The 27,995-nt window shown below is 38.8% G+C and overlaps 1 protein-coding gene across 1 annotated transcript; it reads right to left on the bottom strand.

The window, feature by feature from the left end:
• Positions 1-27,896, bottom strand: LOC124288314 (FAD synthase-like). The gene is made up of 13 exons (XM_046724825.1): positions 27,705-27,896; positions 27,354-27,448; positions 25,940-26,063; positions 23,306-23,418; positions 20,982-21,122; positions 20,384-20,535; positions 19,314-19,402; positions 5,045-5,189; positions 4,404-4,484; positions 2,397-2,495; positions 1,968-2,089; positions 1,131-1,272; positions 1-907 (listed from the first exon to the last, which is right to left on the bottom strand). Exons 1-13 carry the CDS (start codon positions 27,829-27,831, stop codon positions 772-774), a joined length of 1,566 nt encoding a protein of 521 aa, XP_046580781.1. The 5' UTR covers positions 27,832-27,896; the 3' UTR covers positions 1-771.
• Positions 27,897-27,995: the final 99 nt, after the last annotated feature.

The raw sequence follows: 27,995 nt of genomic DNA, 5'->3' as shown, positions 1-27,995 counted from the left end.
TTTATCTAGTTTTAAATGGATACAATTTTAAATTATAAATCTATGTTTAAGTAAAGTTGGGAATTTTTGTGATCCTTTGCAAAGTGTGAGTAGTATATTTCCATATACATTCATAATGTGAAGTAGTATATATAAAAATAATCCAATATAATCTCCACACATACGATCAATTAATTTAAACCTTCAACACAGAAGACAAATTACACCGATATTTGCCACCACATTCTTCGAGTTTACAGAGGCAGAAAAACACCAAACAGGTTTCCCAAGATGAAGGAGGTGAAATATAGGAACTGAACCCTGAGGCTGGCATGAGGTGAATATCAAACCACTACATCAACATTTGTCTCTATATTCTCCTTGACATAATATTTCAACATATCTTTTCTGTGATCCTGAACGTAACTCCTCTTTTAGCTGTTGTTTTTGACAGTTATATTTCTGTCAATAAAATATAAAAAGGTCTTTGTCATGTCCAGTAATATATCCTGTATTGAATGAGAAATATTATGTATTTATATGTCTGTCATTTTCAATATTTTTTTGGGTCAATATATTCCCAAGCACTGGTTGCCTTGATAATGGCAAGTTCCATACAAAATGGGTCCATTTCCTCTGCTGGTTTCCATTGACTTGGTCCCTCTTCAATGCAGTTTGCAGACACTTTATGTCCATCTCTTGTGCTGGTTGCCATTAAATGCGTCCTTCTCTGATGTAGGTTGTCTGTCTCAGATGGAGGTTCCATTAAAATCTCTTAGATGCAGGTTTCCGTTAATTGCGCCCATCTCGTTCCTTCTCATGCTGGTCCAGCTCATACGCAGCTCGGTAGTAGACCACACCCTTGTCATCACGGTACTGAAGCCTGGGGTTGGGGTGAGTGTTGTTCATACTGCCCAGGGACGTGTACCTGTGGGTGGATAATACGACTTACTGGGAAGGCCAGGCTACGTATGTACTTATTGAACATATACGTCTGTCCTTCATTTGGAAAAATTATACAGAAATAATAATTTTAAAATATTTAAATCATGCTTACTGCTTCAAACAACACTTAGTCATGGAAACAACATAATGGCAGACAGGGTGGGGGGTGGTGTGTATGGAAGGGTTACGACACACAAGAAACTCACCCTCGGTCATAGAGGCTGCAGTATGGCAGACAGAAAGAGCGCAGGAATGTCCACACATCGCTGTATTGCCATTCTAACAGTGGGTTAATTCTCATGAACTGTGGCCAGTCAGGGTCCGTCATGGAGAAAGACTCGAGGTGATCTGAAATATGTCTGTATGTTGTAAAATAGCAGCTTAAAATCTTCAGTAACTTGTAACAATGCAAATATGTATCTTAGACATTAAACATCACACAGACAACGAAAGTGTGCAAGCACATGTTGGCAAACTTCAAAACATTTGTCAACTTGTTTTTTAACAAACACCCTCACATTTCCCAAATATAGACACAGTTTTGTAGCAGCTGCAACTAAAAATCATGTTTCATCTACACAGTTTCTGGTTGCCTATAAACAAACAACATGCTTGGCAACCATTTACACACACAAAAAAACATGCTTGGCAGCATTTACACACAAAAAACAGCGAAAATACTGAAAAGCTGGCCAAATATTGGTGAGAATAGAGATTATTTTCCTTACCAACAGTTTGCCAAACTTTACAAATTAGTGTGTTTAAATGTTATCAACTTCTCTTTGTAAACGTAAATCAGAAAACTTAAGCTGGTTGTTTGAAACCAAACCAGAGCTGACTTCGTGTCCAGAGCAAGATGTTACCATGGTTACTGACACAACTGTAGAATTTACATATTTTGACAAACATGTTGAATAAACGTATAAGATAAGTGCCACTATTTCATTAAAATCGTCAAACTGAAAAGACTTGTGTTGTTGCTCCTAACATCCACCATTTGTTTGATTATTTAAGTGGTCGTGTTAGAGATGGAAACAACTCACCCGAGTATGGATCTGTACGCCTTGTTCCCATAATGACGGCCTTGATCTTAGGATGTTGCTCTTGAAGTTCACTCATGCTATTTTTTATTCTACCTTCAAATCTTAGCATTTCTAAATTATACCTGAAAAAATATCAAATTTACAAAAATTCAAATACACTCAATTATGACAAACATTTAAAAATCTACAAAACATTCTTCAAGAGTAATTAACATATTAGAAAACTAATTTATTAATATACAGACTTGTATAGTAACACCTGCACAGCAACTAGCAAAACTTACCTGTCTGTAGACAACAGTATTGTAATGAGACACATTCACCTGTCTCAAAATATGTGAAAAGTAATGAACATACACTTACCTGTCTCTAGACACCTGTATTATGACACACATAATCACCTTTACAGTAATGTGGGAAAATACTCACCTATCTCTAGATACCTGTATAAATTCCTCAACTTCAGGGAATGGAAGCTTACTTCGGATGTAAAGGGCATTCAGATTGGCTTTGGAATCTGGGTACATTCTGACAAAGTGAAGAATAAAGTTTTGATAACAGTATTCAAACAATAGAATACTACCAAACATCCTTCAGTACTAGCAATCCCACAAATATACAGAACAGCATGGCTAACTGTATATAGCTGGCTTGTTGTTTAACGATAGTCATATTTGATACCTAGTGGCCTGTGCACAATCAAGTCTGTGTCAGACCAGCAAGTGGTCAATATGATGAGCCACCCCCCCAGTAAGTCAGATAAGATGACATTCAAAGAACATTATCCTACCTCATGTAAGAATGTCCATCTCTGATTGGTGCGTGTGACCTTGAACAAATTACCATGTATGACCGGTGCACGGCCGTACACCACCCAAGCGTGGTACAAATCTTTACGAGGGAGAATAAATCATTTGTACCCCACCTAATGGAAAAAGCATGCATCCACGCTAGTCAGTGAACCGTGAATCAGTGGTTCGGATCGACTAGTCAGTACCATGTTAGTAAAATATATGATTGAATTTCAGTTTGATTTAATGTTATATTTTCATAACAAGAATTGGGACGTACGTATGGACGCCGCTGAATACATAGTCCCCGTTCCGCGTTGCGGCCAGGGACAATGAGAGATCTAAATGTTCGGTAAGATAAATTCATAAACTCGCCTTCTGCTCGGTGGATAAATCCTTACACGGGATGCATAAAACCCGAAACATAATGCTACAACATATAGAGTCAAGACCACTCAATCATATTCAGTAGTCTCTTACAACTAGCAGTTCAGTACGGAGGACATATTCTGATCCTTGGCCCAGATCCATCAGTGTGGTATGTAAGTACATATATCACATATGATATTAAACTTCATATATACCAGAATAAAGGTTCTGAATGTTGGCTATAGTTACAGGATAGGTGAGTGGCTATATGTGTGAGACACTGAGTTGCCTCCCTTTTGTTTACATTAATCCAACATGGATGACCACTGGCCTTTGACAAAACACTATTGGAAAAAGGCATATCAATGTATTGATATATGTTGAATGTTGATAATCAATCTTGATACTAAATTAATATTTCTGAGCCACAGAAATGTTTATGATTACCATAGACAACAACGAGAAGGAAGAATATTCAATTTATACATTTGATGGATCAGCTGAATTCCTATTTATCATTAAGATGATTAATGGCAGATCTAGACTGGATTTTTATTTATTATATAACCATACAGAATAACTAGTTTTGTTAGTTATTACATACTTTTTGAGTTGACAGCGATATTAAGCCTTCCAATCAATGATGTCCTCCATGCTACCGTTAGGCACTCATACAGTCCTGTTACTCGTACAATCAACACCAGGAAATACAATTCAACATTTCAATATATAGCAGGGACTGGGATAGAGAACTTTGACAATGGGCCATTTTCAGGTTTATTAGCCATTTTCTGAATTTAGAATGGGCTACTGCATTTGTATCAATAATAAACTTCAAAATTTTACTGGACCATTTTGTATTCTAATGTGCAAAATGGCCCCTGGCCCCTGCCTTTCCCAATCCCTGATATAGTAATACTTTCACACACATTTCTGTAGTAAAGCTATAAGAATATTCCTAATTTCTTTAAAACTTAGATGGTGATGTTTGTTGTCTTGAGACTAATTAGAAATAGTACGACTTAAAGGTTATCAATGAGGGTGCTTACAGTCTTACATTCAAAGACCTAATTTTTAGTGTTGAATTTGAATGTTCCTATTTGTAGTAGGTGAGTATTACTTTACACTGATTTTAGCAACATTCCAGCAAGATCCCATTGGCTTCGCTCATCATGTCGGGAATAGAACCTGGGCCTTTGTCCTGACAAGCTGACACATTAACCATGAGGCTACATACCCCTTCTGCCTATCCCTGGTTTGAGAGTATGGTACTTACTTCTTGAAAACTGCATGGCAAAGGTGGAGCAGAGCAGTGCAGTCTTTGCCGCCATTGAAACCGACACAAATCTCCTCTAATCTGAACAGATGGAAAATGTCAGGCATTGGTGTAATGATAGAAATCTAGTTTGAATGAATATTCCAGATCATACTGTGACAAAATGAGTGAGTGAGTTTAGTTTTACGCCGCACTCAGCAATATTCCAGCTATATGGTGGCGGTTTGTAAATAATTGAGTCTGGACCAGACAATCCAGTGATCAACAGCATGAGCATCGATCTGCTCAATTGGGAACCGATGACAAATGTCAACCAAGTCAGCGAGCCTGACCACCCGATCCCGTTAGTTGCCTCTTACGACAAGCATGGGTTACTGAAGGTTCATTCTAACCCGGACCTTCACGGGTAAGATCATACAAAGAACATTGCTACCAGCATTCTCCATCTTTCTGGTGACAGTTCTGACAATTCATGGTGCCATAGAGCATCATTCCTTGTTTACCCTCTGAGGAAGTGGTTACATCTCATTAAATCCCTCAAATGTGACATCCGTTACAAATACGGTTCTAACTGTTAACAAAATCATTTCAAGCATGATCCCACTTCAGCTGAAGACATTTAAATACAGGTAGAAACTTACGAGTATTTCTTCAGTCCTTCTTCAATAACCTTGACAGCATGTCGTACATTGTTGGCGTACACAGTGTCTTCATCCGACTCCACCAGAGTGTACAACGTCTTCACTGCAGCAGATACTGGATCTTTCTCGTACATCACCACGCTGTCTGAAATAGGCCAGGTCTTTATAAATACAGCTCAACTTTTGACATAAATGAAAATATGTTAGTTGCTATTACAACATCAAATAATAATGTGATAAATATGCAAATGAGGTTTCCTTGCAACAAGTTTGTACAGCAATCTCTGTACATGAAAGGTTTCCCAATGTGTGAGTGCAGTATGAGGAAATGTTGTATTTACGCACCACTTGGGTGACAATGACATTAGAATCTATGTTGAAACGTTGCCTATACTGAATAAAGAAGTTGTATATCCATAAAAATTGTTCTCATTTTGCATCTCCTCAACTTCTAGAATGCCAATCAAAAAAGAAATGGAATATTACACATCATAGGAACTACGTACATGTTGCAGTTATGTCTACGTTTCCTCTTCTAACACTTGTATAAAGGTTCAAAATATGGTGTACTATGACAATGTGCCAAATTCTTATGTAAATATACTGAGAAAAACAAATAAAGGATCACAGGAAAATTCAAGCAGTTCCTTTAATATTTTCCAGTTTTCATCACCAGCTTTGAAGTTTCCTGTGATCCTTTATTTGTTTCTCTCAGTATATTGTTCTAACAAACAAAAACAATCAAAGGATGATAATAACTTACAGATATCATCTATATGATACATATTTATATATCAAAACAGGTGAAATTTATGAGTTTCATGAGTAAATATATCTAAAAGATAGCAACATATACATCATAATATTGAAACTGTAAGCAGCAGGATTGGATTACTGTGTTTACTCCTATTCAACCGACCTTCTCCTCAAACATATCACTAAATATGTACAGCAATGTTGACGCATGACTTTACAACTGGTGACCGATTTTTCCCAAAATTGTGTGTTCACTGGCATCCGTATGCATGATTTTGCGAAGGACCTTTCCTTGATTCAGGGAACATTTGTACATAAATTTAGGATGTAAGTAACCAGAACCATTCTGACTACCTACATGTTGTTATTTGTTTTATTGTCTTCATTGTAAATAAGAGAAGAAGTCAGAGATGCGGATAATTATCATTGTCTTACTGCATGATTTTGGGTCAGTCATGGCATCAAGCTGCACGGAAACTTTGACATTTTTGTGTGAATTTATCAAATAATTGTATTGTATCTATTTTGAATTTCCTATTTCTTGCTATGTTACTCTTTCCATGTATATTCTAATTGTAATGAGCCAATGCATGCAATAAAAATGATGAACAGATGTCTAAAAATTTTAGAAAATGCTACACAGTGTAAAATCTGAATTTTTCTTTGTTTACATTTCAAATAAGCGCAGTCTTATGAGCACAGTGTTAGTTTTCACACCCAATATGCTTTGTTTGATTTCATCTAGACACTTGGTTTTCCCGACCAAAAACATTCGGTATTTGATTTTAACTGTATGTGGAATTCAATGGTGTATATGTTGCAGCTGAGAGTGAAATATATGTGATGTAATATGATATTGTATCTGCATCTCAAGATGTGATTTGGTAAACACTATCAACTATGGTGGTAAACTCACTTTGGCATTCATGTTTGTGTATTTTCCAAAACATCCCAGCTGATTCAAGGTTTATCAGTGACCTATCAGAATTATAATTGGTGATTTGATGATATGAATAATCATTAAGATCCTAATTTGAAACTGAAACCTCTAAATAATTATCCAATTTTTACTTTTAAAAATAGACACCAAATAACGCAATTTTAAAATGTGTAAAAAATGGTGACATTTACAATGTAGCCAATTTTGCATGGTCATTTTCAGCCCTTTTGCTTCACCTAAGATTATAGTGCATGATATGAAGAAACAGGAAATGTCCCACAGAAATAAAACTGTGAAGGATCTTTGTGTGTGTATGTTGAAGACCATAAACAAATATGTCTCTCTTTTCCGGGGCTTAAAACTCAAAAATGACTTCCGGTATGTTATAATATCCTGGAGATTTCATACGTCAAGTTGGTGATACTGTAACATGTGAATATTGCTTGCTGTGTATTTATTTTGCATCTTAACACAAATCAGACAAGGAAGTTTTCATAATGATATAAAATAAAATGACCAATGTCATTTGTATAATTGATCTTCAAATTGGTAGCCAAGTGAGTGATCTGCAAGACTGACAATCCCAGTAATTTGAAATTTTTGTTGTTCAAGTACATGTATGCTGCGAGGACTTATTTACACCTGTTTCCTAAGGTGCAAGAAAAATAGGACATAAACAAAAACATCTGAGATATGGTGTTTGGGATTATATATTATTTAGTTATAGATAAACCATTTACTCGAGGTCTCTGTAAGATTAAAACCCTCATTCTCAGATGCCCCATAGATTTGGGTTTCAAATCTCATAAAGACCCTTGGAGATGCTTTATCCTACACATGAAATGAATATGAGAGGCCTTTCTAGGTTTCAGTAGTGCTTTACCAATCATTGGTGTAAAATTTAATTAGGAGATAAACATCATGTGTTGGCCAATTTCCGGGTGTTATTGAGTATTTGAAGCACGGGAATTCATTTTCAACCAATCAGATTAGAGAACACAATGACTTTTGGTTTACAATGTTGGTGGTCAAGAAAACATGAGTACTGCAATCTACTAATGAAAAACAAAATTGCTGGTCACACTACAGATTGTTTTGTTTGAAAAAGTGTTTGGACAATACTCTTATGAAAATATTTTAATAAAACCTTTAGAATTTGTCATTTCAACTATCATAAAATGGAGCTGTAAAAAAGAAATCTTCATTTTTCTTCTTGTAAACCAGCTACATAAAGAATGTCTAAATGAGCATATCTTACAGCATAAGGTATACATGTTAATTAAGTGTGTAATGAAATTCATGACTGAGTGAAAAATAAATTAAAAATCACACATGAAGGTCAAAGGGTTAGCCAATGAAATTCCATGCTAGTTTAAAGTCACACATTTATCATTACATTTTTTTATGCTACTTACTGTGAAAAAATATATGGTATCACATGGTAATTCTATACAGGGAAATTTATCAAAGTATATTTTGTATGTTATCACAAATAAAGTACTTCTGTTTGGGGCTTTCCATTATTACATTATCTAACATGTTCGGTATTAGAACACAGAAAGAGCTCTCCTTGAGGAGCTAAATAAAACTAGGGTATAACTATTCTATGGTAATGGAATGTAGGGAACAAGAAAGATATACAGAAACAACACCCTTGACCATGTAATAACATAAAGCCATGGTATACGGAACTCTGTAACAGAAACCTTCAGGGAATACAGTACAGTGTATATACAGGAATCTGTAACAGAATCCTTATTTAAAGCAAAAGATGGTATACAGATTTCTGTAACAGACAGTTTAAGGAAAATACAGTATACAGTATTCTGTAACATCTGCCTTAGAGGATAAATACAAAATGCATGGTTCTATTATAATGTACTTGAAAGTAGAAATATGGTATATCAAGCTTATAGCATATGATAACAGTAGTGTTAAAATAGCAGGGACAGAAACTTTAAACAATCCTAACTTGCCACTGAACTGAGGAAAAAAGAGACTTGGGGAATAAAAGTGCACATGCTAAATACTAGTACCTGATCTGATTTGACTCTCAGACATGTTAAACCCTGCTACAGATCATCATTTATACCAGACTGTGACATGAATGTTAAATGCAAGTAACCTCCGACATGTCATGCACCACTGACAACTTCAATGTCACCACATACCCATTACTTCCTTCACAGAAGCTGACATCTACAGTGAAGTAAGTTCACAAACTTCACACTTTAAGTCTCAGCCTCAACCAAGTCACGTCATGTCATGCCATCTCATGTCATGTATTATGGCACTTGTTGCTTCAGACATGGAAGGGTATCAACTGTCTTTCTCTCATGTTGTGTGTTACTGAGTGACAGGTATTAACCCCTCCCCTGCCTTGACTTATACTGACATCAACCAATCAGAGCTGTTAGCTGGGACAAGGTCAGCTACCTCATTTGTAGGCCATCCCCGGTGTAGCAGGCCATTTCTTCACAGGTCTAAACTTTCCCGGGGAGAATCTGGCCTAGGCCAAACTTTCCCTGGGGAGGTTTTGTCCTAGGATATTCTTACTGGGGAAAGTTTGGGCTAGGCTAAAGTCCCCCTGTTTAAACTAAGATATTTTGTTCTGTTTTCTATTAAAAGTGGGGAGATGCTGGCCTAGCTAGGCTCCTCCTTACCACCCTTGCTCTTATATCAAAAGGGGGTGATTCTGGCCTAGCCAGGCTACTTCTTCCCCACCCTTGATCTTATAAACCGACAGTAGGTTTTGACTTGGGTGTAGTGATTTGAATGCATACATGTTTGAACGGCATACATCTCTAAATCTATCCTGCTCCTGCCGCCATTCCTATGAAGACACATTGCATTAGTTCTTCATCTGTCCACCATAAGATGTAAACATTCAATCAGCACATTTGATGGGTAAATAAGATGTAATATACACAGGTTGCTTGCTCTCTTATCATGCTGTTTATTATCTAATATTTGTTGTATTTATGTATAAATGTAATGAAACATTATTCACATAAGCTTGTCTACTAATCCATAATCACTTTGGGTGAATGAAATATGATTCAGATGTCCATGGGCCAAGTATACCCCTTATCAAACCTTGTCTTTTGAATATAGAATAAGGCAATATAGTGGAATGATAGATGATACAGCATTTGATACAGATATTGTGTTGGGTTGTTGTTGTTGTGTTGATGTTTACGTCTGCTTCCAACTGTTAAGTTGATGTTGCCGACATGGATGCCATATTTAAAGCCATGAGTGAGGGAATAAACTTTGAATGGATATGGACATAAGTAAAAACTGGGTATTTAGTTAAAGTTTCGAATATAGTAATGATTTTGACATAAGCCAGTTTTGAGGAAGTTGGCATTAGTAAATTATTGAAATATAAAAATAAGTAAATGATGATATAAAACAATAGTACTGATATAATATCTTTGCTTTTATGCTTGCTTTTCTTTTTAATCTCACCTTATAGAAAGGTACTGAAACAAAATGGGAACCATGTACATGTTATATATGAACATGAAGATGACCTGTAGATTGTTAATGGAACTTGACATCAACATGAATATCTTATCAATGTGTTCACGTGAATAGCTATGTCTTGTTTTCGTTTCTGACTTTTTCAAGACAAACATAAACATGAAAACAAGGATCGGAAACAATTAGCCTTTAAAGTTGATTCAAGGGTGGGGACAGTTTGGCCTAGGGGGAAAGTTTGGCCTGTTACACCGGTATGGTATTTATAGCCTATGTATCACTGTGTGGACATAGATATTGAGAGGGGACCACACCACACACCTGGGATAAAACCAATATCATGTTACACTTGGGAAAATCCTTTGATAGTGTTTGTTTGTGGTTGGCATCTATTTTTAAAATGTGAAGTGTTTGCAATTATATACTCTTAAAAAAAAAGTAGGGGAACTTCATTTTTAATTTACGATTGAAAAAATTGGGAGATATATCAGAGTCAATCAATGTTGATATGATGATAACGGATGTTTTAAGAGTGCATCGCTGCTTGCACTTCCTTTAATCACCATAATTGTTTGTACAGTAATCGGTCTTGAAAGGTGATTGGTGTTTGACGTGAAATTTGCATGTGTACAATTTTGCATGTGTACATTTTCAAAACAAAAACAAAAACGGCTAGAAACAAACACTAACAACTGTGTGATGCAAGATGATTGTCAAAATTAATGGTCTACAGTGATTTATCGACCTTCTTGAAAACCATAAAAATCAAGAATGACACCCCATGCACATGTATGGGGCTACTGCCTTGTGTTTAGGAGTGGTTACAGATCAAGAGAAATGGTGGTGTGTTCATAAGATGTCTGCCCTTGAAAAGTTTGTTAACGCTTATACTTCTTATCCAAATTGAAAGTTCAGGTTCCCCTACATTTTTTAAAGAGTATACAGTGGAAACCGCCTAAGTAAAGACCGCTTAACTAAACAGACCTGATAAGTAAACACTTTTCCTTGGTCCCGGCAAATTTCTTCATTAATTATCACTATTAGAGTCCTGTTAACTAAACCTCGATAAGTAAACAATACCGCTTAACTAAACGTTTTCTCACAGTCCCTGGAAGTAAATTACTTAACAAAAGAGACTGGATAACTAAATTAGCGATCACCACATAATCCGACATGAGGGGCAAGTGTCAGTCTCCAGTTAAACAAACATCCCACTTACAGCTCGCTGGCGTCATGCAGTTGACAATACACTGACAACTGGAGGCCATCCCTGATAAGTTGTTCATTGTTAGATATGCATACATATACATGCATACGGTTGTCATTTGCAGATTTTTATAGGTTTGGATAAGTAAAATACCTGATAAGTAAACAATTTTGGCGAGTCCCTTGAAATTTTACTTATCAGGTTTCCACTATATGTTTTATGTGGTGGGTGGTCTTGTGCACAGAGCTCAGGCCACGAACCAGTTGAAGTTAAGCAACGTTGAGCTCGGACAGTCCTTGGATGGGTGACCGTGTTTGGCAGCTTGACTTCTGAGAGTTTCTAGGACTTCAGTCCTGCCCCACAACGAAGCACATGTGATACATGTGATCTCACCTCAGGCAAGTGGGTTTGTTCAAAATTGCCTCTGTTCACCCAGCAGAAAATGGGTACCCGGTTGGATAAAGTCATGTGACTAAAACCTTCTAGCGCCTAACAGGCAGCTTGGGTTATCCGGGGTAATAATAATCAGGGTGTTAGCGCTTTGAGCATGCTTTGTTGCATGGAGATTAGTGCATTATATTATATATTATTATTATTATTATGAAAATGAATAGACATCATGAAAAGATTGTTTTTTCACTATATCTAACAATTCTTACACCAGGCTTGACTTCAGACATCAGATAAAACACATTAAAATCTAATCATATGGGGTGATGGTGAAATGGTAAATATGTCTATAAATGCCTCAGTCATACTTTGTGTTCGAAGCAATAAATCATCATAGTTTTAACCTGAAAATACATAGGATCTCTATCTGAAAGAAAAAGTAAGTTGAATGATAAAGCAGTCCCACCTTCCACACCTCTGTCCTACTACACTGTATCCTGACGAATTATCATGAAGAAGGGATTTACTTCACAAACAGACTATTGTGAGCATGTCAGCACATTTCTCCATTCTACAATGGCCTTTTGATCTAATGCCCCTGTGTTCCTCTTAGACCACTGGATTCCTTCCTTCTGTAGACTAGTCGCAAGATAACAGGGCCAGAGTGTGACATGTCCGGGGTGCATGTGTCTTATGGCTGGGTGATCAAAGTGAGTGAGTGAGTGAGTTTAGTTTTACGCCGCACTCAGCAATATTCCAGCTATATGGCGGCGGTCTGTAAATCTGGACCAGACAATCCAGTGATCAACAGCATGAGCATCGATCTGCGCAATGGGGAACCGATGACATGTGTCAACCAAGTCAGCGAGTCTGACCACCCGATCCTGTTAGTCGCCTCTTACGGCAAGCATGGATTACTGAAGATCAATATTCTAACCCGGACCTTCACGGGTAGGGTGATCAAGACATGAAGATACTCAGGAGGTTTTGGAGTGAAATCCTAATATACTCTTGTCCAGGCCCAGCCTTGTCTCACACTTCAGTTACTTATCATATAACATGTCTTTGTGCTTGCTACAGCACCCGTTTATACGGCGAAAATATACACAGCTGCAAATTTGCATACATGAGTAAATTGACATAGGGTTTGCAATTTGCTAGGATGTGCAGTTTGCTTATAATGCGTTCATACAGACTTTAAGTACTTTAAGCAAAGTGGTAATACATCTTGATAATAATTCAAGAGGGTTCAAGTGAGTGCGGGTTCCAATCCCGGATGGGACTCAATCTGAAAAAGTACTAGAATTTGTACTTTACTAAGAAAGTGTAATCCCAAATATAACATATGTTACATTTGACCACTTTCAAAATGGCATTGTGTATTCATTGATAATACATGTAGTTCATTTCTGCCCCAGCCACGGATTGAGTAAGACGTGAGATATCAAGAAGGTATAGGCATTTCCCATATTACATCAGTGTTGTCTGATACTGGGATGTTCCCATGACCAAAATTCTAGAAGAAAGCAAAGATCAAGTCATTGGTATACTGAAGTTGTCGGTAATCATTTCACGGATGCCAAATGGTTGGAAAATTTTAGAATGTGAGGGGAAACATGAATTGATCTGCACTCAACTGAAAGATGAGCTCTCTCCCTCTGATCATATGGTCGAGGAACCACTCGATGTAAAAAAAAGGTTGCTATAACAATCTATTGGATGGCTTCCTCTGCAGAGTATAGAACTGTGGGCAACCTTCTTGGTGTCGGGAAGGCAACCGTATGTGTCTGCGTCCATCAAGTGTTTGGAGCCATCATGAAACTTCTCCTAACTGAATACGTCAGGTTCCCAGAGGGAGACGCATTGAAGGATGTTATCAAGGGATATGAGAGTGTTGGGGATTTCCAAACTGCGGAGGATCTATAGATGGCAGTCACATCCCTATCATAGCTCCTAAAGATTCACACGGTGACTACCTGAACAGGAAGGGTTACTATTCCCTGATCCTTCAAGGGGTATGTGACCACAAGCTGATGTTTACAAGCATCAATATTGGCTGGCCAGGCAGAGTGCATGTCGCCCGTGTCTTTGTGAACTCAGACATTTATTTCCTTGGCGATGATGGTTCTCTTTTACCCAACTGGTCGAAGAACATCGGAAATCCACAAATGCCCTTGGTGCTCCTTGGTGATGCAGCATACCCCTAAAGTCATGGTTATTGAAGCCCTACACTGGCAGAGCTAACCTCACTCCAGCTCAGAGTACCTTCAACTATTGACTCAGCAGAGCCAGGATGGTGATTGACAAAGAATCTTCAGCTGAAAATTGTTGGTTGGCAGTTGAGGAATAGCATGATGAAGGGCCCGGACCTCTGACCATTACACCTCCGTCATACTGTGCTGTACGACCCGTGCTGTATGGGACAGCTCTCTTAATCATACTGTATGGTGGATGGGGCTGCTGTCCTGTCCCCCGTACAGCTCTCATAATCATACTCATCATGTTGAATTGGTGCTGTCTCTCTTCACGCTTCTGTCTTTCATCTGATTCCATCTTGGCTTTCTCGACATCAAGTTTTGGGGGTTCAAGTTCTATTTTCTGGCATTCAAAATCAAGAGCCTTATCATCAGCTCTCTCGTTTGCAGCATTAAATCCATCCATCACTGATTTCAGTGCTACTTCCAGCCTTGTCTTCCAAGCTCTTTTCTTCTCGCTCTTCGCCTTTTCATTTTCCCCTCCAGTGGATGCCATTCTTTTATTCTTTCTGCTTCCTTTTCATCCCTTTCAGTTTGATTATCAACAAGAGGTGTAATGTCAGCACAACTGTCACCAACAACCTGCGTGTTCGCCAGTGCTGTATTGTCATCAGGTTCACAAGGATCCCCTTCTTCATCTTCGGTTTTCTTCCTCAATGTCTCTATAACCTTCAGAGGTGACAAGGCTGGTCTGGTACTAAGAATGGCATCCAGTTCTTCAAAAAACTTACAAAGTTTCCTTCCCTTTCCACTTTTCTTCAGGTTTGATTTACACTCTCTGTATGTCCTCTTTAGGGTATGGATTCTCACTTTACATTGGTCAGATGTCCTGTTGAATCCTTTTGCAGCCACCTCCACCACGACAGTATTGTACACCGAAACATTGCTGCTGTGGGGTTTTCCAGTAATTCCTCTATACTGTTGTCTTCCCATATTGCCAATAGGCAGTTTGTTCCCTCATCATTCCAAGCGGAACCACGTCTTTTGGAACCACGAGTTTCTTTCCGGTTCGCCATTGTCGTGTGTCTGTTCTTAATAGAAGCTAGACATCAACTGATAGATATCTGACCAATAAGAAGCATAAAGTTTAGGTGGGAAACCACTAAAATAGCCATTATGAAATCAAGCGGTAAAAATACTCACCCTGAGTAAATTTGCTATGCATTCATACGACAACATTTGCTTAGGGTAGCAAAAAACAAGCATGTACTCACCGGTAGTAACAAATTAGCATCGGGTCCAAGACAGGAGTATTTTAGCTTGGGGTAGTAAAATTTGTATATGTGTATATGCTTTTATGCAACAATTATACTCATGTAAGCTTTACATATATGCAAAAACACACACATGTGCAAATGTCACCATATAAACAGGGCTCCTGGAACCATGGTTTCACACTGCTTTTAGCAATATTCTTGCAATATGACAGTGGGGGAAACCAGAAATCTTGCTGAGCATTAACAACGTTCACTGATCATCCTAATGCTTCCACAGGAGACATTGCTTGTCAGCTCAAGAGTTACTTCCTCGGAGATATGACAAACAGGATATTGTATCACAAGCCTCTCAGGCCATTGTGACATCACCAGTTGCCATGACATAACAGCAGTTGCCATGACATCACCTCAGTTGCCATGACCAGTTAACACATGAGTTGCCATGACATCACATCAGTTGCCATGACATCACACCAGTTGCCATGACATTACACCAGTTGCCATGACATCACATAAGTTGCCATGACATTACACCAGTTGTCATGACATCACACCAGTTGCCATGACATTACACCAGTTGCCATGACATCACACCAGTTGCCATGACATTACACCAGTTGTCATGACATCACATAAGTTGCCATGACATGGCACCAGTTGCCATGACATTACACCAGTTGCCATGACATTACACCAGTTGTGATGACATCACACCAGTTGCCATGACATCACATCAGTTGCCATGACATTACACCAGTTGCCATGACATCACACCAGTTGCCATGACATCACACCAGTTGCCATGACATTACACCAGTTGTCATGACATCACATCCCAATAAGAAGCATAAAGTTTAGGTGGGAAACCACTAAAATAGCCATTATGAAATCAAGCGGTAAAAATACTCACCCTGAGTAAATTTGCTATGCATTCATCACGACAACATTTGCTTAGGGTAGCAAGAAACAAGCATTTACTCACCGGGTAGTAACAAATTAGCATCGGGTCCAAGACAGGAGTATTTTAGCTTGGGGTAGTTAGTAAAGATTTGTTTATGTGTATATGCTTTATGCAACAATTATACTCATGTAAGCTTTACATATATGCAAAAATACACACATGTGCAAATGTCACCATACAAACAGGGCTCCTGGAACCATGGTTTCACACTGCTTTTTAGCAATATTCTTGCAAATGACAGCGGGGAAACCAGAAATCTGCTGAGCATTAACAAAAGCGTTCACTGATCATCCTAATGCTTCCACAGGAGACATTGCTTGTGTCAGCTCAAGTGTTACTTCCCTCGGAGATATGACAAACAGGATATTGTATCACAAAGCCTCTCAGGCCATTATGACATCACCAGTTGCCATGCCATGACATCAGTCATGACATCATTACACCAGTTGTCATGACATAACACCAGTTGCCATGACATCACATCAGTTGCCATGACATCACACCAGTTGCCATGACATTACACAGTTGTCATGACATCACATAAGTTGCCATGACAGTGCACCAGTTGTCATGACATCACACCAGTTGCCACATTACACCAGTTGTCATGACATCACATACCATGACATTACGCAGTTGCCATGACATTACACCAGTTGTCATGACATCACATAAGTTGCCATGACACCAGTTGCCACCAGTCAGTTTCCATGACATTACACCAGTTGCCATGACATTACACCAGTTGCCATGACATCACACCAGTTGCAATGACATCACACCAGTTGCCATGACATTCACACCAGTTGCCATGACATCACATCAGTTGCCATGACATTACACCAGTTGCCATGACATCACACCAGTTGCCATGACATCACACCAGTTGCCATGACATCACACCAATTGCCATGACATCACACCAGTTGCCATGACATAACACCAGTTGCCATGACATCACACCAATTGCCATGACATCACACAGTTGCCATGACATTACACCAGTTGTCATGACATCACACCAGTTGCCATGACATCACACCAGTTGCCATGACATCACACCAGTTGTCATGACATCACACCAGGCACTTATCTCTGCCACCGATGCAGGCTGTGGTACTGTTTATACTTATGTTTGTTTGTTGTTTAATGTCACACTCAGCAATTTTCCAGATATATGATGATGGTCTGTAAATAATCAAATCTGGACCAGACAATCCTAGGACTGACATCATGAACATCTATCTACCCAATTGGGATATGGTAGCATGAATCTGAGTCAACGTGGTGGACATCCCAAACCTGTTAGTCGCCTCTTATTACAAGTATGGATTGCTAAAGATTGATTCTAACCTGGACCTTTATATACTTAGCACTCTGGATAGTGCTGTTCTTAAACTGTGAAAGTTGGTAGAATATTTTGACATGATAAGTAGAATGTTACCATTGTACTATGTTAAACATGTCAACACAAATGTTTCATTAAACACCTTGGCACGCCTCAGAATTGTATTGACTTGTGTTGATATACAAAAGTCACTTCTCTATCTTACCATGTCTTGTGTTTTTGTCCAGTTTACTTGAGTGTAAGAATATTTGTTATAAACACATCAGTTGTTTATATTTTAAAAAGTATCTTATTGTAAGTGTGCCTTCAATCACTAGGTTTTTGTCAGTACACTTATTTCCTGTTTACAGAAAATAGCAAAATACAATTCTACCAAAAAACCCAACCTATCAGTGGCTTCCTTAAGTGGCATTTAGAAGCTGGTATGATGAAGTGGAGCACTTTTATGGATAGACAACTTCTTTGTTGCAGTAGCAGTTGCAACTACTACTGCAACAAAGAAGTTGTCTATCCATAAAAGTGCACCACTTTATCAGTGGCTTTTTTCTTCTGATCTCTTAAACATTTGATCAACATATTCATGAAACCTCTACATTAATGTCATAGTACAGTGTGAGCATACTGAATATCACAATGTCGATATACCTGTTTGTCATACATTATGTAAACATACATGCCTGTCATCTGATCCAACACAATATCCCCACTGTATAATACTCCATATACTGACATCACTTGTATGGAACCAGATAAACAGCTCACCATACAACTGAAATAGTCTGATATGACACCCTGTTTCAACAGTTTGATATAACACAAAGCACTGGCCACACACTTCAAGGAACAATAGACACACTTTTCAAAGGGCATTATTGAAAAGAAGGATCTTAATAAGCATATGCTGGGATATAGTGCCCATACACATCAATAGACAGAAACACACACAATACACACAATGTAACAATGTTTACAATGCACACAATACACACAATACACACAATGCATACAATGCATACAATACAAACAATGCATACAATGGAATGGATTCACATGTATACATATATAGTGCAATATACAAAAGTTAAATAATGAGATATATGTCTATATGTACCTGATATGGCATTATCATATCGGATAAATGCCTTGTTCTGGGTTTATCAGAATAACTGTTGGGAATATTTTCTAACAAAAGACCTGTAACCATTGTCAACTAAAGGATTTATTATGTGAACATCTGTGCAAAGATAACAGCTATAAAATCAAGGATAATCTGAGCTAAAACATATCATTTGAACTATCTGTCTATTTGTATCATAAAGGTGTTGCAATGCAATGACTGCTAACAACCAGTCTATGTACATGGTGTCTCCATATTTTAGAAAGGTATCACAAAGCAGTGATAGCCAAGGACCAGCCAGTGTAAGAAAGGTTCCTTAATACATTCTTCATCATTTTCTTGTATCAGAAATTATTCAGATATTATGGGTGAGTGAGTTAGTGAGTGAGTTAGTAAGTGGATTTTCTTCTGCATTGTTCCAGCTGTAAATCAGGAATGATCCACATGAACCATTGACTGAAAGTGTGAGCAACCCATGAGTGAGTGAGTGAGTGAGTGAGTGAGTGAGTGAGTGAGTGAGTGAGTGAGTGAGTGAGTGAGTGAGTGAGTGAGTGAGTGAGAGAACTCTTCACGGCAATGAGTCCTGGACACCTACCTTGTGGGAGCCTCTCCGTCAGATATTGACACACCTGTCCGAGTTTGTCCTCATCTAGGGACTCCAGTGTCAGTCTCACCTTGTAGTAACTGAAAGTAAATCTGCTTTACTCACAAGAATAAAGAAACCAAGGATTTAGACACCAAGTACAATTTTCACTGTGCCCATTGTCTCTCAGTAAATAGTGTTGTAGCTCTACTGGATGGGTTGTTATTAAAGACAACAACATATAAGCAACAAACATTTCTAACAACATTCACATTCAAATAATGTCTTAAATCATATCGAGGAGTGAGTAGAGTTTTATGCCGCATGCAGCAATATTCCAGCTATATGGCGGCGTTCTGTAAATAATCGAGTCTGGACCAGACAATCCAGTGATCAACACCATGAGCATCAATCTTCTCAATTGGGAACCGATGTCAACCAAGTCAGCGAGCCTGACCACCCGATCCCGTTAGTTGCCTCTTACGATAAGCATGGGTTACTGAAGCCCAATATTCTAACCCGGACCTTCACTGGTCTCATATCGAGGAAGGCCTCACTGTAATAATTCAAACAGACCTGTCAAAGTTCAGCTTGTTAGTTGGGCAATTTCAGAGAAATCAAGTCAAATTTGGATTTTAATAATTTATGAACTTGGTCAAAACATGGTACAGATGTCAAATTATTTAAGATATTGTGAATAACACAAATGTTAATATTGGTGACTCCCTCCCTCACTTACACAACTACCCTTCTCCTTGCTGTCACATTCACTCACCCGCGGACCTAACCCTTTTCCTGACTTCCTCCCTCACCTAACTTCCAATCCACTTCTTGAGTCCCTCACTCACCCAACTACCAATACACTTCCTGACTCTCTCACTCACTCAACAACAGGCCCCATCCTATCTCCCTCATACACCCAAATAACCGACCCTAGCCGACACCCCCCAACTACTTTTCCCTCCTCCCACCCCACTCAACTACCCACCCCACTCAACTACCCACTCCTGACCCATTTATTTTGATCGACTACCAACACCTAATGACTCAAGCACCCCCCTCCTCCGTCATCACCAACTCACCTGTTGTGTGTCACTGGGTACGACCCCAGCATGACTTCCTTCCGGAATTTCTCGTCCGCCTGGTTGAGGACTGAAGCAATGGTCATTTCATCCTTGTTGATGAACATATCCATGGTGTGGAACTCCACCCCAGGGTTCATAAACAACTCTTTCTGAAACATTGACAACAGCCCCCTCTTAGATATACTTAAAGACCCTCTCCACTCTACATACCACCAACATATTAAAGGCCCTCTCCACTCTACATACCACCAACATATTAAAGGCCCTCTCCACTCTACATACCTCAAACATATTAAAGGTCCTCTCCACTCTACATACCTAAAACATATAAAAGCCTTCTCCTCTCTACATACCACCAACATATCAAAGGCCTTCTCCTCTCTACATACCTCAAACATATAAAATGGCCTCTCCTATCAAAGTACCCTCCATGCTATATACCTCAATCATATTAAAGTTCCTCTCCGCTCTCCAAACTTTTAACATACGTTTATCAAAGGCCCTCTACACCCTAAATATTAAAGGCTCTCTACACCCTAAATATTAAAGGCCCTTTACACCTAAATATTAAAGGCCCTCTCCACACTCTACATACCTCTAACATATGGAAGGCCCTCTCCAGTTGAGCTGGTACTCCTGGGAACATGTGCACATTCTTCACTGACACCAAGGGGTACAAGGCCTTCTTGCCAGTGATTTTGTTGACTCCGTACTTCAAGGTAGCAGACTTCGGGATCTGATATTATACTGAGTCAAAAAAGAAACTTCACATTCTTTCTTCAGGGCACTATAAAAGAACAAGAGATGGTAAGATGGTTAAATTGTTATTATTTCATTGCTGAGATCTGTGTGATGTACTCGATACACTGACAGTGCCATAATCAGTTCCATTAGGCTACACCGCCGTTCCAAAACATGGGTATACAGAATGTCAAGTCACAAGAATAAAAATCTTGAAATTTCTCAGTTCAATATAGTGTATGGCCGCCCCGCTGCATTCACCACTGCCAAACACCGTCTCCTCATCGACTGCCTGATGCTTGTGAACCGCGTGGTTGGGGATTCTGTGCCATTGCTCTTGCAAGGCAGCGCCAAGTTCCTGCAAATTCTGAGGTTGGTTCCTAAGACCACGAAGCCTTCTCCCAAGTGCATCCCAAACGTGCTCTATTGGATTAAGGTCAGGGGACCTCGATGGCCAGTCCATGGCGTTGATTCCAGCGTTTTGAAGGAAATTTCGTGTCAACATCGCGGTATCGCGGCCGAGCATTATCATGCTGGAACTGTAGACCTGGGCCATGAGCGCCATGAAAGGAACGAGTTCAGGGGTGAGCACCTGGTGTGCGATAAGCAGCAGCTGTGAGGTTTCCACGGATGACCAGAAGTCGGGAGCGGTTGTTCCCACAGAAAGCACCCACACCATGCAACTTCCGCCCCAAATCTGTGGGACTTCCTGTACACAACATTGGGCATACCGTTCCGCGGCGTCGTCTCCAGACTCTATGCCTGCCGTCCAGCGAATCTGAGGGTAAACCTGGATTCATTGCTAAAGATGACTTCGATTCCAGTCTCTCTGGGTCCATCGGAGGTGGCGTTGGGCCCACAGCAGGCGTTGGCGTTGATGAAGCGGCGTCAATATTGGCCCGATATGGGCGTCGAGAATGGAGATTGGCAGCCATAACCCGATTTCGAATGGTCTGTGAGGACAGTCGACCTCTAAACATCTCAGCCCTGGTTAGGTGTAGCCGGCAGAAATCTGTCACGTAGGTGGCGTAGGGCGATTGGCGGTCTTCTGCTCGTGGCGTCACTGCGTGGGCGACCGACCTTAGGCGATCAGAAGTGGTGCCAGTTTGTTGTAGGCGACCTCGCAAGTCATACACAGTCGCGGCGGCTGCATCCCATTGCTCTTGCGGCGTCAATAACTGATCTTCCAGCTTGCAACATGCCAGCGGCGCCGTTCCGTTGCACATTTGACAATCGTGGCATTTCAAGTACCGTTAGAACTGTGGTTTAAAAGTGTTTTTTCAATTCTTGAGGCCAATGCAAACATGTGCAAATGAAGAAAACTTCGATGCGACAATCACGTGATCGACTGCACGTGCAAAACCTGATTTGGCACTAACGTCATTTGCACGACGAATGGATGGGTTTGAGTGGGTTTTGCTAACGTTTTTCTAGAGTCGAAAGATAGGGATCCCATTTCGGATACATAGATGTATCATCAGAGAAAAATTATTCATTATTTTTCAAATTACATTTTGTGAAGTTTCTTTTTAGACTCAGTATATTACTATCACAGCATGACAGCTTGATGTAAGAGGAAGTACTGAAGTAAATCAGTCATATCAACTGGTTCCAAGCAGTCTTTGTTTTGTGGCATCTTCAATAGATGTTGAGCATTCTATCCATGGTAAATTATATTTATTCTATTTATAGCTCATCCCTGTGCAGGGAATGCCCTTTTGCTTTCTGGAATGCTGGAAAAAATAGTTACATATGTCATAGTTTGAATTTTGATTTTAAGTAAGGCCAGACCAATTTTGTTTCTTGTTCTACAGATTTTTGTCCTCAGAAAACCTAAAGGCAGGAGGGAAAAACATAAAAAATGAAAATCACCAAAGTAAAATCCCTTTCAAATACTAAAAGTATGTATTTTTGGCAATTTATGAAGTGTATATCGGGCAAAATGCAATCCAAAAATTTTTTGGGGTAAGTTTACATTTTTGTCCAATAAAAACATGAGGATTTTATTTTTTGAGTGGGGAAAAATAATTGTTATTTTTGTTTTTATTCTTAAAAAAAATATGACTGGCGGATCTGTAAAACAAGAAATAAAATTGGTCTGGCCTAATCATAAAGCGATACAAAACCATGCAACTATTATTTGGCACCTTTAATAGTCATTTCTAAATTACTGCTTACAAAAGCCATCTTCATTTTGGGGGAAGTCAGGTCATCAGTCCCGAAGTATCCCTTTATCAGCTCCACCAACTGTGGGTGTGGGTAGGTCTCCTCACTGAAGGCCTTGGCAATACCTGCAGTACAGTACAGGTGCTAGTACAAGCAACAGGGCTCTGAAGCTCACCTATCACATATTACATATGTGAAAATCATAAGATGGGAGAAAGTCCCTTTTTGCACAAATCTCAAACTTCACAAAGATGAAGATATGAAGTATTTCCAACGGAAACGATCAGACTTGGTCAAGTGGCTGATATCTCAGTTTTCTTTTTCACACTTTCAAGTTTTGGACGTATGACATGATCAAAAACGGTACTGTGGCTATGATGAGTGAAAAGGGAAGATTTTGAAGATGACCAAGCTCAAGAACCTTTTGCCAAATGTTTGCACTGTCTTTATTTACACCTGTATATTAGTGTTTTATCACCTTTCAAACTTGCTCTTGCTCCTTAAGAAGGTTGTTCCAATAATTAAATTCACAACAAACCATAACATTTGTCACAATTGTTGCTGTTAGCTGTAAACCCACATGAAAGTTTTATATAGAGAGAGGATACAAAATAAAATGTTACAGATATATATCCTTGCTCTAAATTTCTTGTTTTATTAGCCATGAGCATATTAAGAGGAAAGATTTAATTTATGTTCTTCAGTGAAATCAAATATTTCATTCATTTTTTACTTGGTTAGGCTTTCTTTTTCAAACATCTTCGTGTAAATCCTGCCTGGATGGTGAGAGAATGAATACAACTGTTGCCACTGTTTCCACATAGAAGAATACCTTTTGGGTGATGCAGTTTTTAGTTAAGGTCACTTCTCAGAATCTTCTCCAAACTCTGAAGATATTTCAGGAATATAGTAGATTTGAATGCATAGATGCAGAGGCACATATCCACTGTCAGTATCAGTGTGCATTAGGGCTGGGCCGGGTCCAGATTTTCTACCGGGTACCCCACCCCCTATTACCCTACCCTACCCAACCCTACCCTGATATCCCTTATGTTAATTCCTGACATCAAATTTGTAAGAAAGGGCAATACATTGTTTAGATTGGAGGCTAAAATTCATGAGATATTATGTTTACATAAGTTTAAAAAGTGGTCAAAGTGTCATGGTGACCTTGAACATAAGGTCAAGGTCACCCAAATCGACTGGTGTCTGCATAATCTCCCAATGTAAGCTGTCACAAAATGCGAAGACATTGGATACAACACTGCCTGAGATACCACGTTAACAAGAGCTTGAAAAGTGGTCAGTTTCGTGGTGACCTTGAAAATAACATGAAGGTCACCCAAATTGACTGGCGTCTGCATGTGTAATCCCCCAATGTAATCTGTCACCAAATTTGAAGACATTGGGTACAACAGTTCATGAGAAAGCTCGTTAAGAATCGGGACTGATAAATGCTAAAAGTGTCATGTTGACCTTGAAAATAAGATCAAGGTCACCCAAATCGACTGGTATCTGCATAATCCCCAAATGTAGGCTGTCCCCAAATTTGAAGACATTGGGTACAACAGTTCATGAGACATCGCGTTAACAAGAATCGAGATGCTGCTGAATACATAGTCCCCCATTCCATGTTGCAGCAGGGTACAAAAACAAAACAATTTGAGATTGTGTGTTCTGTGACCTGAAGAGAGATGCCAACCCTAATTTAGCCAAATTAGTATTTTGGCCAAAAACTGATGCAAAAATAAGTATTTTGGGCAAAAATTAGTATTAATTTTTCCAAACATTTTTCATATTTAATAAATAAATATACAGATATTCTAAGAGCTTGTTATTAAATGTGTACTCACCTAAATCAGTATTAAGTATCCACATATAGCTTGATACTGAATAAAATATGGTTGAAATTTAATGTGTATGGTACGTATGCTATTGGATAATTTAATGTAATGTATTTTATTAACAAATCGTATATTTTTACTGCTATCATACTAGCGTATTTTGTGCTGTTTTTTTGTTAACGAATACGATAAAATCGTAGGTTGGCATCACTGCCTGAATATCTCACTGAGGCAATGAGTGCTGTGCAGAATATACATTATTTTCATTAAACTTCACTATCTTTGAGAACACCTCATTACAAGGCCATATCAAGTGAAGCCATACAAACTTGGACTGACTCGTCAAGATGAAGGATATGTGCCCTTATTTAGCCAACAGGATGTCATCTTTCTATAACAATTTCATTTCATTTGTTTACAAACTTAGTTTCAAGTTTTTCATTTTATGACACAAAAACACACAGGCTACAATATTCCTCTGATGGTGGAAAGTCTGGAAGTGGATGTCAAGGTGCCCCGAAACTAGACAAGATACTGTTAACAATGCTATGGTGCAGTGCTTATTATTGACATTTGGAACTGGCCTATTTAGTTTGTATATGCAACACAGAATTCATGCATGCTGCTCATTCATACCAACAATTTAGGAGACTCAATGCTGATTGGTCAGTTTGAAAGTTCCCAATCTGTGTAGCAGTTGTCAGATCTTGTTGCAGAGATATATAATACAGGAGAAACAGATCTGATTGTATGGAATTTGCCATATACACACAGACAAAGTCTTGACAGACTCGACATTTACCTTCCAGTGTTTTGTCGTCGTGTGTTGGGCCAATCCCCCCAGATGTAATGACATGGGTATAGGAATTCGAGAAATGAGCTACCTCCTCAGCTATTGTATCCTTGTCATCGCCAATTACAGAGATCTGGAATTGAGACAGGGCTGATTAACTTTACAGATGTTTCAGATGCATCACTGCATGCACTGCTGTTAGAAATCTTGTGAATAAGGAACCGTTAATAATTTATGGCTGGTGTGTGTGTGTGTGTGTGTGAGATGATGATTTTAAGGGGGTCACCCATTTTTTTCTGGGGAGCTAGGGGGCTCATCAATTTGTACACATGTACTAGGGGGTCAACAATTTTGTACATAAAAATATGTTTAAAATGATGCTTAGAAATTATGGGAAGGGGAGGGTCATTGATTTTGTACATGACATGCAGGGGGGTCACTTATTTTGTACATATATTTTAGGGGGGGGGTCATTCACATTGTACATGCTTCTCCATAAAAATCATCATCACACCACACACACACACACACAGAGAGTAAATTATGAACGGTCCCTAAGTCAGTTTGGTTTTTCGCTGATTGAACAAAGTTTCAGTTATAAGATGTTGGTGGAAAGCTGGAAGTGGAGCAGGTCTTAGGCTTCTAAACCCAAGATCATCAAGATGCATTATCTGGGTCAACCAGGATTCCAGCACAGTCACACATCAGGTATGCAGTTTTAGACAGCAAACTGAGACCCATTGAGAATTAGCCATGGATTATCTACAATTTTGTCTTGTGTATAAAGTACAGTTTTTCACCAAAATATAACATTTTTTACATTAGTCTTATACACCTCACATTTATGTCAGTCCAGATTTTCTCTTTACATCAATCTAAGGGCTTCTTTTATCTTCAATACAAACATTCTCTATTTATCAGTACAAAGATTTTCTTGACATCAGTCCAGATCTTCTCTTTTAATCAATCTAATTTTTTGGTTAACATCTCACTGGATACTTACAAGAATGACAGATAGAAAAAAGCAACAAGTGACACATCTCAGCTATGGACATCCAAAGACCTGAATAGGGGATCATTGTGAGGAGGGGGAGAAAACTGAACGGGGTTGTTAGTTTTATTCAGTATGTGCTCTGGGGTCTATAAGAGTCTAAGACCGTCTAGCTATTCACACAAACCAAGTCTTATATATGCATTCATACAAGACCGATATTCAACACCAGAAATACAGTTTTCTTATTTAAAACACTACATATTGACAAAATTGAAATCTAAACGAAATCAGGAACAATCCTAAATTTCAGCCAAAATCTGATGCAATCAAGACTTAATAAATCATTACTGCCTTGAGTTGGACTACTGCATGTTAAATAAAATAACGTAAATCACTATATAAAGTTGGAACTGAAACATCAATTCCTACCTTTTTCACTGTGACACCGAGACTGAAGAGGTGTTTGCAGATGAAGTTTGAGTTGGTGTCAGCTGTTTGCCCTTTCAGAATCTCATCACCAATGACTGGAATATTAAATGGGTCAATAATGATATGATTTGTGTGTATAAAAAATACAATTACATAAGTATCCCTCATTTGCTAAATTGGCAGAAATAAAGAAGAAATCTATGCTGATACTATATTTCCAAATTTTGAAAACGCAAGATGAAATAATCTTGTGATCTTTATCATAAACAAATCTAACAAGTAGATATGTGTACCCTAAGTTAAAACTGGTGCAAAACGACCTTCGCCCCCCCTAAGATACCCAGGCCTTACCAATGATTCCGGCCGTGCTCTGTGATCTGCCGTCCATCTTTATTATATGATTGAGGACTGTGCTTAATCTGTGAGAGTTCGGCGATGATGTCATTCGTAGAGGAAGTTTGCATAGAATTGCAGCCATCACATGTTGCTCACAACAACGAGCCTTAGGCACAGAAAAATGAGGAATATCCCAGAGCCTCGTTTTCAAAAGGGAATCCCCAGACCTTCACCTTTACGAAGAAAGCTGCTTTCGACACTCAGATCTGATCGGTTAAGTCCGCTACCGAGAGAACATGAGACTGA

This window comes from Haliotis rubra, unplaced genomic scaffold, assembly GCF_003918875.1.
Source record: "Haliotis rubra isolate DU_JTF1 unplaced genomic scaffold, ASM391887v1 Scf415, whole genome shotgun sequence".
In the NCBI taxonomy this organism is placed as follows: Eukaryota; Metazoa; Mollusca; class Gastropoda; order Lepetellida; family Haliotidae; genus Haliotis; species Haliotis rubra.
This window is presented reverse-complemented; position numbering and strand designations above follow the sequence as displayed.